The following is a 19,302-nucleotide window of genomic DNA, read 5'->3' on the forward strand; positions in this document are numbered from 1 at the left end:
GTCTTGTTTGCAGTTTGTGAGAAGCCATGTGGGAGAAGGTGCTTTGGTCAGATAAGACCAAATTGGAACTTTTTGGCCTAAAAGCAAAACGCTATGTGTGGGGGGAAAACTAACACTAACATCACCCTGAACGCACCATCCCCACCATGAAGCATGGTGATGGCAGCATCATGTTGGGATGCTTTTCTTTAGCAGGGACAGGGAAGCTGGTCAGAGTTTATGGGAAGATGGATGGAGCCAAATACAGGGCAATCTTAAAAGAAAACCTGCTAGAGTCTGCAAAAGACTTGAGACTGGGACGGAGGTTCACCTTCCAGCAGGACAACAACCCGAAACATCCAGCCAGAGCTACAATGGAATCTGTGGCAAGACTTGAAAATTACTGTTCACAGAATCTCTCCATCCAATCTGACAGAACTGGAACTATTTTGCAAAGAAGAATGGGCAAAAATGTCCCTCTCTAGATGTGCAAAGCTGGTAGAGACATCCCCAAAAAGACTTGCAGCTGGAATTGCAGTGAAAGGTGGATCTAGAAAGTATTGACTCCGGGGGGCTGAATACAAATGCCGCCACACTTTTCACAGATTTATTTATAAAAGTTGAAAACCATTTCTCATTTTCCTTCCACTTCACAATTATGTGCCACTTTGTGTTGGTCTATCACATCAAATCCCAATAAAATACATTTACGCTTTTGGTTGTAACATGACAAAATGTGGAACATTTCAAGGGGTATGAATACTTTTTCAAGGTACTGTATATACTGTAGCAGAGTGTGTGGCAGTAATGGAGTTTGTTCTTGTTTCTTGCAGTAAGTTGAGTTCATATAACGAGGAATACATGAGGTACAGAGAGGAGTATGAAGAGGCTCAGAACGCCATTGTGAAAGAAATCATCAACATCTCTGCTGGTGAGTACAGGACAGCTGTGAAGGTCATATGCACTGAAGGGACCACGTTCAGAAAACAGGCCTGAGGGCCAAAATGTAATTCAATATTTAGGAGTCAGTCTAACCGTTCTCATAGCTAGGAAATTTAGTTATCCATTGACAATAAAAAAGGGACTTTTTTTACTTTGCTGCTAAAAGCTGTCCAGCCTTACCCTAGGTTCACACCTAAGCATTTTCCGCTGCGTTTTTTAGAAACGCACTACAGTCCATTTAACATGATTTCCAATGGGACACATTCACAGCTCTGCGTTTCACCCGCTGCGTTTTTTGGAAAGGGTCAGGGACTTTTTTATATGCAAAGAGTTGCGTTTTTGGTTTTATAGACTTCAATGGAAATGCTGCAGAAAAGCATGGAGTGCGTTTTTGCTGCTTTTTTTTTATGTGTTATAAATCTGCATACAGTCATGGCCGAAATTGTTGGCACCCTTGATATTTCTCCAGGAAATCATGTATTTCTCACGAAACGTATTGCATTAACACATGTTTTGCTATACACATGTTTATTCCCTTTGTGTGTATTGGGACAAAACAAAAAAAGGGAGGAAAGAAAGCAAATTCGACATAATGTCACACAAACCTCCAAAAATGGGCTGGACAAAAGTATTGGCACCCTTTCACAACTGCGGATAAATAAGAATGTTACAAGCATGTGATGCTCCTGTAAACTCACCTGGGGCAAGTAACAGGTGTGGGCAATATAGAAATCACACCTGAAAGCAGATAAAAAGGAGAGACGTTCACTTAACCTTTGCATTGTGTGTCTGTCTGTGCCACACTAAGCATGGACAACAGAAAGAGGAGACGAGAACTGTCTGAGGACCTGAGAACCAAAATTGTGGCAAAATATCAACAATCTCAAGGTTACAAGTCCATCTCCAGAGAACTAGATTTGCCTTTGTCCACAGTGCGCAACATTATCAAGAAGTTTGCAACCCATGGCACTGTAGCTAATCTCCCTGGTCGTGGACGGATGAGGAAAATTGATGAAAGATTGCAACGCAGAATAGTCCGGATGGTGGATAAGCAGCCCCAAACATGTTCCAAAGACATTCAAGCTGTCCTGCAGGCTCAGGGAGCATCAGTGTCAGCGCGAACTATCCGTCGACATTTAAATGAAATGAAACGCTATGGCAGGAGACCCAGGAGGACCCCACTGCTGACACAGAGACATAAAAAAGCAAGACTACAGTTTGCCAAAATGTACTTGAGTAAGCCAAAAGCCTTCTGGGAAAACGTCTTGTGGACAGATGAGACCAAGATAGAGCTTTTCGGTAAAGCACATCATTCTACTGTTTACCGAAAACGGAATGAGGCCTACAAAGAACAAAACACAGTACCTACGGTAAAATATGGTGGAGGTTCAATGATGTTTTGGGGTTGTTTTGCTGCCTCTGGCACTGGGTGCCTTGACTGTGTGCAAGGCATCATGAAATCTGAGGATTACCAAAGGATTTTGGGTCGCACTGTAGGGCCCAGTGTCAGAAAGCTGGGTTTGCGTCCAAGATCCTGGGTCTTCCAGCAGGACAATGACCCCAAACATACGTCAAAAAGCACTCAGAAATGGATGGCAAAGAAGCGCTGGAGAGTTCTGAAGTGGCCAGCAATGAGCCCAGATCTAAATCCCATTGAACACCTGTGGAGAGATCTTAAAATTGCTGTTGGGAAAAGGTGTCCTTCCAATAAGAGAGACCTGGAGCTGTTTGCAAAGGAAGAGTGGTCCAAAATTCCGGGTGAGAGGTGTCAGAAGCTTATTGATGGTTATAGGAAGCGACTGATTTCAGTTATGTTTTCCAAAGGGTGTGCAACCAAATATTAAGTTAAGGGTGCCAATACTTTTGTCCAGCCCATTTTTGGGGTTTTGTGTGACATTATGTCATATTTGCTTTTCTGCCTCTGTTTTATATTTGTTCCAATACATACAAAGGGAATAAACATGTGTATAGCAAAACATGTGTTAATGCAATACCTTTTTTGTGTGAAATACTTGATTTTCAGGAAAAATATCAAGGGTGCCAACAATTTCGGCCATGACTGTATATAAAGTGGCAAAAATGCACTGCAGAAACGGATCAAACGCAAACTGCATAGGTGTGAACCTAGCCTTAAAGTAGAACTGGAGGCAAACCCCCCCCCCCCCCCATATTTTGAATAAAAGAGGGTTATAACCCATGTCAGTTTTTTGGGTTTTTTTTCATTTGTGTACTATTGGGGAGATTTCACTTCATATTTTTGTCCCTTAGCCACAACAGGAAGTGTGAGGAAATTCCTCTAAAATGATGGAATCCTTGGTTGTCCCCAGAGTCAGCAGAAAATATTTCCTTTGACAGCCAGTTCAAACTAGAAACGCAGTCCAGATGCATTCCGGTTGCGTTTGTGCATGTGCGTTTTTACGTGTTTTTGACATGCTCCGGTATGTTTTTGATGCTTTCCGGTTCGTTTTTTCCCCTCTTTTTTTTTTTCCTTCAATTTAGATAGGAACGTGTATTCCATTGCGTTTTTGGTGCGTTCCAGTGTGTTTTTGATGCATTTTACTGTGTTCCAGTGCAGTTCTGTGCAGGAAAATTGCAGCCTGTTCTACTTTTTTTTTTTTCTGCAACTGAACTGCACTGGAACTTCAAGTACTGATGTGAACTATGACATTGACAACCATATAACCTACTTTCTGTGCGTTTTGGATGCAGAAAAAAAGCAACTGCAACGCATACAGTATAAACTGGCCCTGAATCTGTTAGATTGGTTTTCTCCAGCTTGCAGAAGTCCTTAGGGTGGTAATATTCTGACAAAATTCCCACCAGGACTAGTATATGTTAAGACATGAAGATGGTGTTTGACGGTAGATTTCTGCATAGAAATGTTGCAGCTGAGCCTTAATTAAGTCATCACTACATTCAGCCGTTCACTTGTATGGCCGGCTGCATGTGGCTCCCTGGATGCAGGACAGTGGTGGGAATTTTACACTTGCGCACTTTTGAGCCTCAAATGTCTTAAGTCCAGGGAGCTAGACGAACCAGTCAGTCTTTGGTCTCAGTATTTTGAGTCACTGTCCTGCAACAAGCATTCAGCAAATTAGGTCCTGTATCCCTCCTAAACTACATCCATCCCAACTACTCAAAGTATTTGAAGCCTTTTGATCATCAAAACAGCCAGGCAGTAGCATCTTTGGGAATTCAGTAATTTTAGATTCCATATTGTCTGTTTCCAAATATTAAAAAAAATAATGCTAATGTCCACCTACTAAAGATACTAATTACCTGGCTGTATCTGACCCCGGTGCTTTCTGAATCACTGGCCTGCAAAAACCACTGTTGTCAGTGAAGTCAAGTTTGCTTGGAACCCAGAACAGTGCCTGTCAAAGCTATCCACTTTGCTCCTCCAGACCAGAGAAGGGGATCAGTACAGCTGTCTCCAGCTCTCAGATGCACGCTGAAGATGGAGCCAGCGGTCAGTCATGCAAGTGAGGTGGATCCCAACACTATTGTCAGGATCCTTCCTGAGTATGGCTCTGCTCTGTCAGCTGATAGACGGCAATAGCCCACCATCAGCTGACTCTGGGTCACAGGAGTACAATAGTAACTGTACATATGTAACACCAAAGAGACGTATGGCCAAAAAAAGGGTTAACCATAATCCTCTTTAAATGGAGAATGAGTGAAGACGTTGTGATGGGAGTCACTTTGGGTGGAGGGCCCATGGAACCCAGCTCACTTTGGAGAGGTGGGGAGACCCCTGTCTCAGCTCCCCATATCCCTCTTATGTATAAATCAGCCTGTGCCTGTTAGGGGTGCAGGGCGATCTGTCCTAATATTGTGTGGGCTTTGTCTCAGACTGTGTAGACATGTTTAGGAGATAGGTGGGGTGGTGGTTGTTGATTATTTAATGTTGTGTGGCTGCATTCCATTGTTCTATTGTCTTTCTGGATTGGGAGCAAACTATTATGGGATGTATGTGTTTGTGTATTAGCTTAGTGGGGGGTTGTCTCCAGCAGCCCTCCCTCCTGATGGGACTGTCTGCTGGTGTGAAGTTTGAATACCTGTGTGTCTCTTGTTAAAAAATGTAGATTGCCCCGCCCTATGTCAATATGCAGGGAGGGGGGATTGTCCACTGAGTGTATATATTTTGTATCTGTGTTCAAATAAAGTAGTCTACCTCCTGGTTTACTTCAAGACTGGTGTCGTCTAGTCTTGTATGGTCGGCTGTGGTGTCTGTTGGTGTTTGGAAGGGGAAGCGCAGTCTGGGTCTTTTCCGTTATAGACGTTAATTAGGGGGGGCTGATTAGCATGAACCAAGGGGTAGGAAGAGAAAAATTTTATTTAAAAAAAAAAATAAATCAAGTTGCTTTATCTGACATCAGACTGTAGGTAGATTGAAGCGTATCCCATTGATCTGCAGATGAATGAAACAGAGTAGATACAAAAGTGTCAACAATGTTGCTTGTCACTCTTTCTTTGAACAGTGTTTATAAACACTGTCTTATTTCGTTTTTTGATGGTAGAGGCTTCTAGGGTTGCTGTAACTGCTCAGAACTTTTGGCTTTTGATTTGAGACTTGTGAAATGCCTGCAAGTGCAATGGGGAAAGTGGCAGAAAGACCAGACGTACTACAGTGTATATATATATATATATATATATATATATATATGTGTATATATATATATATATATATGCCCGGTGTAGTCAGATTAAGTTTTTTGGGTGCTTCTTACCCAATATCCTCAACTAGCTTTTTTTTTTTTTTTTTTTTTTGCTGTTATAATTTAAAATGCCTTGTATGTCCAGGACCACTCTATCCACAGGGTGACTACATCGCTGTGCGATTCCACTGCAGAACAAACAGCGTTGTCACCCAGCTTAAGGGTGTGGAAAAATGACGGATCTACTAACAGGATCAAAAAGTAATAAAACAGTTACAGGAGGGACTTCAAAAAACAAAAACTGCTGTGTTAGTGCTTATGATGGACTGCATCATATATACCGTTTTTACATTTGCCCATTAGTCTTCTAAATCTCTTGGCTATTGACAACTTTTTGTTCCAAAGACGAAACAAAGGAGTGCATGAGAACATGGACAGAGTGAAGTCTGACAGGGAGTTCTTCCTACTTTACCCAAAACTGAAACAAGTTTTGGCTCTAGCTCTGCTCTCATGATTGATATACTTTGTGTGCTAAAAGCAGTAAATGCCGAATTCGTGATACGACTTCTATTCTAGTATTTCTGCCATTGTAAAGTGTACAATTTATGTTCACAGGAGTGATTTTTTTGTAATTAAACTTATTGTACCCCTCAGCCTGTGTTAGTATGCGTACATTTAGGTTTCCTTGTTTCTTTTCTGCTATGACATTCTGCACCATATTTACGAGACATCTGACAGTGTTTTTAGAGAACTGTGCATGCGGTGGTTCAAAAATATAGTTTATAGGTCGATTTTAAGTGGAACAGGCTGAATTTTTTAAGTGCTAATAAACTCCTGAAGTTGATTTTTGCCTACAGGTAAGCTTATAATAAAACTTATCTGTAGGTTAAATGAATATCTCCTAAGCGTGCACAGTTTAGGAGATATTTGCTTGGTTGGCAACCGGTGACATCTCCAGCATATGCGCTCTGAAGGAACAGTATACCCATGCCATTCCTTAGGAGCTCTGTGCTGTAGCATGCGTGGGAGAAGGGCAGTGGATAAGGGGGTACCACCATCGTCCTGTATGGGGCCCAGGCCAACGGGGGCCAAGGCAGCTGGGCGAATTTAATGTGGGCAGGGAGGGTGATCAGCACGGCGGAGTGGGTGGGGGCACACAGGTGAGGCCTTGGAAGCAGGGGGAAACATGGCTCACAGGGAGGGTGATGAGTGCGGCTGGGGGCAATTACCAGAACCGATCCCCTGTTATGGCTTTCTCTGCAGCAGCTGAAAGCTGCCTTCTTCTGCCTCCCACTGGCTTTCAGCTGCTGTAGAGAGAACCATACAGGAGATCGGTTACAGTAATTGCCCCCAGCTGCACTCATCACCCTTTCTGTAAGCCATATGTTTCCCCCTGCTTCCAAGGCCCCACCTGTGTGCCCCCACCCCAGCAGTGCTGCCAGCTTCCCTCTTTTCCTTCCCACTGGCAGCTGCAATCACACAATAGGATCGTTCAGGATGGATAGTGAGGGAAAGGTCTGGTAAATATCACATTTACCATCCCCTTCCATTCCTGAATAAACACAATGAGTGATCAGTACCAATCTCTCAGTGTTCATAACTGAAGCCTAGTAAACTGTTTTTGTTTTTTTTTGTGGGGGAGGGGCCTGCCAGGTTGTCTGTATGGGACCCTGTGGTTTCTAACAGCAGCCCTGTGTGGGAGTGACATCATTGTGGCTCGCCCATTCAGGCAGATGCAGCCTGTGAAGCCGGTGAGGAAGACCGGGAACAGATGAAAACCTCTGCAGCGGTGACAGCGCCCCACTGGAGGGCTTTGTTTCAAGGTAAGTCTTTCATAATGTGCCAGTATGCATTCTAATGCATTATGCCTTTACCTTGCAGGGGGAAGGTTTTTTTTTGGTTTTTTTAATATTTGCTACTGCTTTAATGCAGAAGAGACATGCTTTGTCTCCTCTGCATTAAAGCTACTTACCTGCCTGTCCGATCAAGCGTAGCTCACTGCAGAAATTTTGGCAATGCCGAAGCTGGGACTGACATCATCTCGGCCTGGCAAATGACCAGGATGATCGAGACCAGTAAGCCAGCAGCTGGCAGGGAATTTCCCAGGGACTGGGAAAGGAGTTAGCAAACTGTAAAAGCAAATTTTTATCCTTTTGCAGAAATTTATTAAATACTCTCACACTTCTAAAGTAATAAAATTGGGCGTTTATCACATTTTTGGAGCCTGCAGAGATTGCAACTCGTCTATGAGAATATTTTTTCTTTTATTTTTATCCTCCCCTCCACAGCAGCTTGGAAGGGAAAAATATAAGAGTATTAAACTTCCAATTTAAAGCAAAATTTACTACACTATTTTTTTTCAATGGGCCCCCAGAAGCTGTTAGCGATAATGTGCTTGTATGCACAGCATATTAGCACGTTATGACAGACTTACCTGTAAAACGATCCCCTCCAGTGCTGTGCTGTCTGCGTTACCGCTGTTCAAAGACGCTTCCTTCTTCTCCTGGTCTTTCTTCTGAGTTCGGACTGTTTGGCCACTTTAATGGCCGGGATGTGATGACATCGTTCACGCATGTGCACAGGCATCACATCGCGGCAGAGTGGTCTGTGAATGTACGCAGAGCTGCGCCTTTACAGATCAGTATACATTACTGATGACAGGCAGGGAGAAGCAGTTATAACAGAAGGAACCAATAGGGTCTCTTCGTCATAAAAAAAAAGGAACATATCAGCCGGTTTTATTTTTTTAGGTTTCATTCCGCTTTAACATTGCTATGAGGGTAATTTTTCCTGTGTTTAAGTAATGATAGAAATTTCAGCAGGTGTTAAATTGGGTTAAATTTCCACTAGCTTTGTGTCTCCGATGTCTTAATCCATGCCAGAAATTGCCGCATATCTGTTTGTGTTTTCTCTGCTGGAGACTCCATGAATGATTGAGTTGTGGGTTCTTTTTCACTAATGATCTCCTTCCAGCTGTGTATTATGATGTCAGTGCAGACCTGGGGCTCCGTCTCCCAAGAGTGCCGCTCTACCAGACCTTCAGGAGAACAAACATAATGAATATGAATAGTTTGGTGTTTAATTCATTAATGCAGTTTATGCATGTTCAAATGTGTGGGGTGGGTTGGTGAGCAGGCAGTGTGTAGAGCGGTATAATGATGAGATTGTTTTTGTGTCAATCATACTTATTACTCATTCACACTTGCGTAGTCTAAATGATTTTGGCAACAACATATGATGATAGTTATGTCAGTGGGTAGCAGAGGACACCTTGAATGATTGTTCTTCCGAAGTGGCTGATTAGCCAGCATAGATCCAACTGCTTCTGTTTACCTTGGAGTAAAGATGGTTTAAAGCAGACATTCTCAACCAGGGTGCCCGGGCACCCTGGGGTGCCTTGAAGTTTCTTTAGGGGTGCCTTGGCAAAATGTCTACAAATTGCTCAAAACTTGCATACCAGCCAGCGGGTGGAACAAGCCTGACTTTTAGTTACACAAAGCCACAGGTTTTCATTATGCACTATTACAACCTTCTAGCCACCGGCATCCTGACAACCAATGACATCATCAGTTGATAAGGAGGATGTCGGTTGTCGGCACAGCATCCTAGTTTGACCCTCCCCTGCCCCTCTCCATCAGTGCTTAGCTCAGTGATGGAGAAAAACTGAGGGAGAAGAGAAACCATGCCATCCTGGTCAGTACCAGTGTGCAAAAGTGTATTTGCATTGGAAGAATAAATCACTTCTAACGTTGGGGGTCCTACATGTGTGGATGTTGCTGCATTATATACAACTATTAGAATAGTTTTTCACATTTTAGAATGGGGTGCCCTTATAAAATTATGGACAATCTTGAGGCACCCCATTTTGGAATGGGGGGCCTCAAGACTGTCCATATTTTTAAAGGGTGCCTCAGGACTGTCTATAATTTTAAAGAATGCCTTGACTGAAAAAGGTTGAGAAACACTGGTTTAAAGGATGTCAGATGATACTGGTGTGTATGTGTCACTGATATTTAACTAAACAAGATGGACGATGCTGAGCACAGAATGTATTTCTTAAAGTCCTTTAGTTATATTAAGTATGTGGGTGGGGCCTATTCACCCTGCATGTGGTAAAAACAGATGCAAAGAACAAAGCACATCAGTCCCAGATAGCAGGGGGGTCCTTCAATGAATAAGAGCTCTGAGGAAGGGAGTACGACTCCCGAAACGCGTTAACTTTGGTTCTTTGCATCTGTTTTTAACATTATTGGTTTGTGAGTATGCATTTGCTGTTTTCTAATATATTCCTTTTTTATCACGGTAATGCATGAGGAGTGTGTGCCCCCTCTTTTTGTTTTTTGTTAGCATTAAGATTCTCCGATCTTTAGAGGGGTGCACCCCAGTGAGTGACAGACACCGTGTCCCTGTTTAGCACGAAGGTCTGAGTGCTGGTTTTGTTTTTTTCATGAAGTTCCTGCATGTGGGAGTACCTATCGCTTATCAATGCCTGGGACCAGGCGGAGACTGTGGTCATTTGAAAAATCTAACATCATGGCAGTTCCCTGACTTATATGAGCTATAACACTGTATGAAGTATAAAAAAAAATACTGAGTTCCTCTGTGAGAGTCTTGTCCCATGTCACTACACACTGTAACTTGATGTATGTTGCATTAGGAGGGATGTGCTGAGCCTACACCTTCTCCACCGGTCCAGCATACCTCTGTTACCTTGCTCCCAGTAACAAAATGGGGTCACGCTGTGCTCTTAGCATGGACCTCATGCGTGCGTTTGTTTACTCCTTCACTTCCATGATCAGGTGACTATGCCGTGGATCTCCATAACGTGGGTTCGGTTCTGGTTCCAAAACAAACCGCTAGGGAGGAAGCCAGACATCGACCCCCTCGCTACCAGAGGACCTGTTACCTTTAGCAGGTGCCTTACGAATGGTTGCTTTGTGTCTTGAGCTAGTACTTGACTTGCCAGATTAACCAATTTGTAGTAGCTGAGCTTCATACCCCTTTGTGTTTTACAGAACCTGGCTCTTTTGATACACCAGAACCAACATACACCCCTTTGGATAACTTCAGACCAGGCTTAGAACAGTTGATGCAACTTTAAGTCTTTGACATTACAGTTTAGTGTGAACAGAGTTCATTTCCTAATCCTAATTATAACTGGCTACCCAGGCATACCTCTGCAAGGTAGTAGTCCATGTTGGCATTCCCCCTGGTGCCTCAGATGGACTGCAATGCACATCAGTCATCCTTACAGCATATATGGTCAAAAGTGGACCAAGAGCCCTGGACCTCAGCCTTCCCTCTTTTTGTATCACAGGTAGGCAGGCTTGGACTAAAAAAAACAGGAACTGAGCACACACTATGTATATAATAATAAAAGAGTGAGCACTAATCCAAAAAAGCAGCTAAACACTCTAAGCAACCAAAAAATACTTAAACAGAGTAAGATCAACAAAAGTGCAGCGCTAGATAATAAAGTCTGAAAGAAAGTCCACTAAAGTCTATTCATAAAAACGTGCCAGATGACAAGTAGAAAATCAATGGTGGCGGTCCATGAAGAAAAGCAGAAATGCGCACTCACCAGAGGACAGATGTAAGTAAGCGGTATGTATCAAAGCCCATAGATCCTCAATCAAGGAGAGAACTGGTCTGGTCAAAGTGGGTTGATCTTCCCTTAAGGATGCAGTGCTAATCCAAAGCAGATCCAGGTAGCCAGAGGTCTCCCACAGCTGGATGGATGAAAGGGGTCTCCTGCTTAAAGGGGGGGGGGGGTGTCCTCTTCTTGGTAAAGGCCTGAATTCTCAGTAAAGGAATCTGTAAAAAAGTTACTCCTGCTGCCGGTGGTGGCACCGCCATATTGTTCAGCCTCCAAGGCTGTGTAGCCTGCCATTCGTACCAATAGTAAATTGTGGCTGAACTGGCCCATTCTACTTTGACGTCACTCTTTCAATAATGGGAGTGCATTACATGGATCTCTTAGTGGCTTTAGATTCATCGCTGCTAAGGAACTGCTGGTTTACACTCTTGGAAATATATTTTAATGACAGAGCAAGTGTGCTGGCATGGTGGGGGGAACATATGAGGGGAAAGCATCTGCTTTGAGGATTTGATCATAGTAGCTGGAGCCATCTGACTGCATACAACAATGACCATCCCAGGTTTACCCATCCTTCAAGACTATCTGGTCTACCCAGGCCTCAACGGCATCCACAGGCTGTAATTCCAGCTTTCCCTGATATAGTTTGCTAGGCCCTGCAAGGCTAGTGCCTGTGTATGGCATTTTGATAAAAAATAATTCCCTACTTGTATGTTTGTGAATTTCGTTATAAATGGACCCTGCTCTTGTTATAATCCTGGGGGCTGTAGAAGAACTCTGCTTTGTCTTTGCTTCTGGAAAGGTCTGCACAGGTCATTATCAAAACTGTGTGTAATGGAGAGATTTATAGGCAAACACAGCTCTTACCTAGGAATAGTCACACACTTATTAAATAGTCTGTTTTTTTGAATGCAGGTCCAATCTTCTAAGATGCCATGTGCAATCAAAATTTTCCATATATCTTTGCCTCTAAAACACCATGCTTCATTGGAGTAAAATGTCCTTTTTACCCAGTCACTTTAAAATAAATTGCATGAAAACAACTGTAGCGTATAATAGTTCTGACCAAGTAAAAAGACAAAATTTCTGTTCTTTCATCATTAAGCCTCCAATATAATTTGACTGAAGGTTCAGTTTCTTGCCAGAGCACAGTTGTGACCAGTTCTCTTTAGGATTTTATTCCTGTGCAAGGCCTAATACCAGTCAATTAGGCTTTGAGGAACTTGGTTGTGCAACAATAGAAACCACGCTTGTGGAACTGTATAAATATGCAAATGAGAAAAGAAAGCAGCTAGCATGCTATGAGATTTATCATAGCCAAAAAAAAAAAAAAGAGTTCAGCTGTTCTAGTAGGTCTTTCCTGACATTTTCTTAGTCGCATCCTACAGTAAAAGCCATGGTCCGCAGAGAGCTTCCAAAGCATCAGAGGGATCTCATTGTTAAAAGGTATCAATTAGGAGAAGGGTACAAAAGAATTTCCAAGGCATTCGATATACCATGGAACACAGTGAAGACAGTCATCAAGTGGAGAAAATATGGCGTAATAGCGACATTACCAAGAACTGGACGTCCCTCCAAAATTGATGAAAAGACGAGAAGAAAACTGGTCTGGGATGCTGCCAAGAAGCCTAGAGCAACATTAAAGGAGCTGCAGGAATATCTGGCAAGTACTGGCTGTGTGGTACATGTGACAATCTCCCATATTCTTCATATGTCTGGGCTATGGGGTAGAGTGGCAAGACAGAAGCCTTTTCTTACGAAGAAAAACATCCAAGTCCGGCTAAATTTTGCAAAAACACATCTGAAGTCTCCCAAAAGCACGTGGGAAAATGTGTTATGGTCTGATGGAACCAAGGTTGAACTTTTTGGCCATAATTCCAAAAGATATGTTTGGTGCAAAAACAACACTGCACATCACCAAAAGAACACCATACCCACAGTGAAGCATGGTGGTGGCAGCATCATTTTTTGGGGCTGTTTTTCTTCAGCTGGAACTGGGGCCTTAGTCAAGGTAGAGGGAATTATGAACAGTTCCAAATACCAGTCAATATTGGCACAAAACCTTCAGGCTTCTGCTAGAAAGCTGAAAAAGGAAGAGGAACTTCATCTTTCAGCATGACAACGACCCAAAGTATATATCCAAATCAACAAAAGAATGGTTTCACCAGATTAAAGTTTTGGAATGGCCCAGCCGAAGCCCAAACCTGAATCCGATTGAAAATCTGTGGGGTTATCTGAAGAGGGCTGTGCACAGGAGATTCCCTCACAGTCTGACAGATTTGGAGTGTTTTTGCAAGGAAGAGCGGGCAAATATTGCCAAGTCCAGATGTGCCATGCTGATAGACAAATACCCAGAAGACTGAGTGCTGTAATAAAATCAAAGGGTGCTTCAAAAAAGTATTCGTCTAAGGGTGTGCACACCAATGCAACCATACTATTTTAGTGTTTAGTTTTACTTCCATCTACCTATAAGATTTCAGTTTGTTGTTCAACTGAGTTGTACAATTTATAGGTCACATTAAAGTTGGAAAATTCTGAAATGATTTATCTTTGTCATGTTTTTACATCACAGAAACCTGACTTTTTAACGGGTGTGTAGAATTTTTATATCCATTGTAACGGACTATATAAAATAAAGCTTACAGTATATCAGCTATACTAAAAATTAACAAACCTTGATAATAAAAACTCTGTGCTTGTGTAATAGTGAATAAAGTCTCGCGGTATCCACCAAGTTCAAACAGTGAGATTACACTATAATAACCAATTCAAACAGTGATGTCAGGATCCCCAGCTGGATATTTTTCTGTCACCAAATAAGAACAGTAGGCTTACCAGAGAAACCTGACTCATGTTATTGAGAGGACATGGTACTCAATATTGTTATGGAAATGGTTCCAATGCACCTTCCATGCGCCAACTTGGCACCAGCGGGGTAAAAATCACCTCAAACTCCCATCTCCGATTACCATTCAATGAATGCGCGCACGTCAGAGAAAAAAAGATCGAACTCTTAACATAGTATAAAAGCTGATAGGCTGATTTATTAAAACTACATGCACTTACGTATGTATACTGGTTTTAAAATTAACTGCACTGTTTTAAAAAAAAACAAAAAAAAACCTCTAACGGCTCACTTCACTTCTGGCGACACTTCTAGGAATGTGATGACGTCACAGTACTATAGCTCCCTCTGGCGCGTTTCGTCGTAAATTACATTTTCTGGGACACTGAGGAACTGGGGGCTGAAACTCACATGTTAAAATGCCTGCAGCCTGCGGCTTCTTTATGTGATAAACTTACTGATATTTGGGTATGAAAGAGCCTACCATTGACTACACTGCAGCAGCAACACTGAGATGTGAACAGTCCCATTTCCAAGTGTAGTCAGGAGTTTAAATGCACATTCCAGTACTGAAGAATGCATCAGTGGAAACAAGCCTTTAAGTGTACCAGATCATCACACTTTTCCACAACCTAACCTCCTCGTAGTGACTTAATACAAAGGATTTAAAGGATAAAGGAGAAGAAGCCAACTTTGTAGAGAGGTGGGGCCTAATTTCCAGTCTTCTAACATAAATGAATCCTTTCTAGTTTGAAAAAAAAAAAGAGAGGAGACCATTGCTTACCCTTCTTGACTTTCTCTTTGCAGATTATTTACTCCAAGACTATTATTAAGCATGGGTGCATGGAAAATACCTATGTGCACAGAGGCTTTAAACAGTAGGATTTTAACCATTTGCCAGGGTTGAACAATGTCACCAGAGAAGGGAGATCTGGCTGTTAATGCTGTGTAAGCTCTGGTATGATCAGACATGAGGATTACTTACAGTAGAGTAGCACGAGGAAAGGCAGTATCAGTATGGGGTTGTTACAAGAGAACCTTTCACTGGAATGGACAAAGTTGCAGAGTCTCTTTAAAACAAAACTTTACCCATAACAACTTTGATAAAAAAATTATGTTGTTGAGCAAGGAACAAGCATTCCACATGAATAATTATGCTACCAAAATTTGTGTGTGCAGTAGATTGTCTCCTGCGTTGTTTCTGCTTCTTCTTGCTGGAGGCTTCCATTTTGTTGAAGCCCAGAGCCCCTGTGCAGCAGTAAATCTTTGGGCAACCAGCAGATCAGCCTCTACATTTTTGGCCTTGTGCCAAAAAATAGCAGCCGGGCATGTGCAGAGCAGGGTGAGACAGTGTAATACTAGATTTGAAACAGTAAAAGCACTTAATTTTTAAGAAGTATGGGAATATAAAAAATTTAAAAATATACTCGCCTAGATTATTATTATTATACAGTATTTATAAAGCGCCAACAGTTCGCTCAGCGCTGTACATTACAAAGGGGGACAGAACATGTGACAGAACAATACCAATACAATGCAAAACATGAGGGGATTGAGGGCCATGCTCTTTCGAGCTTACAATCTAGGAGGGAGGGGATGGTGGCACAGGAGGAGATAGCTGTGGGGGATGGAGTGGTAGGAAGAGTGGAGGAGGTCGGCAAGTTAGCAGGGGGTGGGGTAGGTTTCCCTGAAGAGTTGGGTTTTCAGGGTGCGCCTGAAGGAGAGGAGAGTAGGTGATAATCTGATGGGTTGGGGCAGGGAGTTCCAGAGGATGGGTGACACCCTTGAGAAGTCCTGGAGGCGGGCGTAGGAGGAGGAGACTAGGGAACTAGAGAGAAGGAGGTCTTGTGAGGAGTGGAGTGTGCATGTTGGGTGGTACTTCGATATTAGGTCAGTGATGTAGTTCGGGGCAGTATGGTGGACAGCTTTGTACGTCAGTGTTAGGATTTTGAATTTGATCCGTTGCGCAATCGGAAGCCAGTGGAGGGATTGGCAGAGGGGGGTGGCGGAGATGGAGCGGTTGGAAAGGTGAATGAGTCTGGCAGCCGTATTCAGGATCGACTGAAGCGGGGATAGCCAGCGGCGAGGCAGGCCAGCGAGGAGGGAGTTGCAGCAGTCGAGTCGTGATATGATGAGGGAGTGGATGAGCTGTTTAGTGGTTTCTGGGGTTAGGAACGTGCGGATTTTGGTGATGTTGCGGAGGTGGAGTCTGCACGAGTTTGTTAAAGATTGGACTTGGGGCTGGAAGGATAGGTTGGAGTCCAGAATGACACCAAGTACTCTGGCCTGCGGGGCGGGTTTGATGGTGGCGTTGTTGGATGTGATGGAGAAGTCAGTGGGGGGTGGGGTTCGGGCTGGGGGGAAGACAAGAAACTCGGTTTTGGAGAGGTTCAGTTAAAGGAAGTGGAGCGACATCCAGTCTGATATGTCGCTCAGTAGGTGTGTGATTCAGGCAGAGATCGAGGGGGTGAGGTAGGGGGTTGAGAGGTAGATTTGTGTGTCGTCGGCATATAGGTGGTAGTTGAAGCCCTGAGAGTGTATGAGTTGGCCAAGGGAGGAGGTGTAGATGGAGAAGAGAAGGGGCCCGAGGACAGAGCCTTGAGGGACCCCAACAGAGAGGGGGAGTGAGGGGGAGGTGGTAGGTGGCTGCAGCACCGATCCCAGCTGCAGCTTCTAAGACTGAGAACTGAGCAATCAATGACTGTTCATCGCTCAGTTCTCAGCCTTCACTGAGCAGGGATCAGTGACTGTCAATCGCCAGCTCTTGCTATGCTCCTCCAGTGCTCACCAAAGTGCCAGGCTGTGGAGGGGGCAGGAGCAGCTGTCTCAGGCTCTCAGCAGCTCACTGAGAATCTGAGCCAGCTGTTGGTCCAGGCAACGGGGTTGATCCCGATTTTAACGTAGGGCTCTTTACCGAGGCTTTAGCCCACTGTCAGCTGAAAACGGGTTACAGGAGCAAAGTGTACTCCTGTGATCCCTAGGAGAAGTATAGCCAAAATTGCTTTGGCTATACTTTTAGGGCCAGTTCACAAAAAACATACTCTGGATACATTCTGGGTACGCTTTTGCTTACAGTTCACACCACGCTCCGTTCCTGTGCAGTTTTGATGCCATTTGCTATGTTCCAGTACAGTTCTGTGCAGAAAAAATGCAACATGTTCTACTTTTTTTTATTTTTTTTCTCTAAACCAATAACTGTTTGGAACTGACTGCACTGGTGTGAACTAGGGACTTTGGAATACATGGAAAATGCTGTGCATGCACTTTTGATGCAGAAAAAAAACACACTGGACTGCATTTGATGTGAACTATCCCTTAATGTTTTACCTAGCTAAAGGGGGCCAACCTGAAATGATCTTGATGGGAACAAGTGTGCATGTCTGTAGTAAGAGATTAAAGTTAGTCTTTGAATACTTGTTCTGGGTTAGGCAGTCATAATATTAAAAACTATGTGCTCAATATTACAGCCATGGAACTAGGATTTGGCAATCGATGCCCCGTATTTCACTAGAGACATGTTTCCTCACTGTTCCTTCTAAAATCTGTAATGAAACCTTTTTCTTTGTTTCTATAGGTTACGTGGATCCAATTCAGACACTGAACGATGTAATAGCTCAGCTAGATGCCATTGTCAGCTTTGCCTTTGTTTCTAATGGAGCGCCAGTACCATATGTTCGTCCTATCATCCTGGAAAAGGGACAGGGACGTATAGTGCTGAAATCTGCCAGACACCCATGTATTGAAGTGCAGGATGATGTGGCGTTCATTCCCAATGACATAACATTCGAGAAGGAGAAACAGATGTTTCATATTATCACTGGTAAGCTGTCAGCTTCTCCAGATTTCCATTCCACAACCTTCCAATTAGCAGTAAGCTTCAGTTCAATATAACCTTGCCAAAACATTGTCTTGGATTTATTGTCTGTTTCAAAGTGGAGCAAAGTGAATGTGTTCCATCATGTCCCAGGGCTACATTTACCAATTATGTGAAAGGAGCTATTATATCTGCTTTCAGATAGAACGTTTATTTTTAAATGTTTCAAATTCCTGACACCCCAAGTAGTATACAGTTATCTAAAACTTTTATTTTGGTTAGGGTCATAACCCATGTTAGGTGTTTTTTTTTTTTTTTTTTTTTTTTTTTTTTAATCTGTGCCCCTTTGGGGAGATTTCCATTCACTTCCTGCCCTACAGTCAAAACAGGAAGTGAGAGGAAATCCCTCCAAAGTAAAGTGAATCCTGGTTGTCACCAGAGCCCATTTAAAGATTTCCCTGCTATTCCTCTTCTGCAGACATCCCAAACTTTTCTTTTAAGTTTTACTTTTCTTTTAAGTTTTACTCATAGGGATAACGATAAACAGGGCAAAAATAGTTTTTCTTTTAGTTCTAGTTTTAGTTCTAAACCTTGATAACAGTTGGTCCCCTGTCCGAAGAGACTACCTTTGGTAAGTACATGGGTGTGCTCATTGGGGGGGGCGAGGGTAAGGTTAGGGAGACTGCTTTTGTAAACTTGACTGAGGCCTGCTACCTGTTTTCCAGCAAAGAAAATGCCAATGTGCGTTTTGGCCATACAATAATTTGGAAATGATTATCCTTCAATAAAAATTTTGCTAGAGCTGGCCATACATGTTGGTCTGATTGAACAGTCTTTTAGATTTGTCATAAACCATATTTAGGCTTCCATTCCGTTTTTATTCCGGAATTTATTTTGTAACTCAGTAGAACAATGGTCCCATATGCTGCCCCTTTTGGGCGTTATTCATCTCACTGACACCAATGATGAGGCACTATTTCTTCCAATAGCACCAATGATGAGGGCCTATTCTCCCACTGACACAAGCGATGGGGCACTATTCTTTCCATCCGTGATGGAACATGATTTCTTCCACTAAAAACCAAAGATTGGCACTATTTCCCTTCCACTAACACAAGTGATGGGGCATGTGTCCTCCCTCTGACACCAACAATGGGGCATAATTTTCCCTCTTGCACCGTTAATAGGACAAAATCTCTCTCAAGGGCACCCTTGATGGGGCATAATTTTTCCCACTGAAATGAACAATAAGGCATGGGTCCTCCGACTGACACCAAAGGTGAAGTGCTTTTACTGATACAAGTGATGGGGCATAATTCATCCCACTGATGCTGTTGATGAGATGTTCCCATGCCAGCATCCAATTGTCTATTGGTAATCGCAGCTGCACAGACACAGCCGCTGTGTCCCAATATGACATGTGGATGCAGGTCCTCGAACTCTCCCTGTGAAGGTTCGGGGACCTACA

General features: G+C 43.1%; 1 protein-coding gene across 1 annotated transcript in view; it reads left to right on the forward strand.

Moving 5' to 3' along the window:
• MSH2 (mutS homolog 2) overlaps positions 1-19,302 on the forward strand; it is a 191,566-nt gene that overhangs the window by 133,465 nt on the left and 38,799 nt on the right. Inside the window, exons 11-12 of the mRNA XM_089676428.1 lie at positions 813-910; positions 17,595-17,840. Of these exons, the coding sequence (XP_089532554.1) occupies positions 813-910; positions 17,595-17,840 (344 nt within the window). The remainder of the gene's footprint in view (positions 1-812; positions 911-17,594; positions 17,841-19,302) is intronic.

Source organism: Staurois parvus, unplaced genomic scaffold (genome assembly GCF_062004578.1).
Source record: "Staurois parvus isolate SC_StPar_1 unplaced genomic scaffold, SC_StPar_1.0 ptg000169l, whole genome shotgun sequence".
Lineage (NCBI taxonomy): Eukaryota > Metazoa > Chordata > Amphibia > Anura > Ranidae > Staurois > Staurois parvus.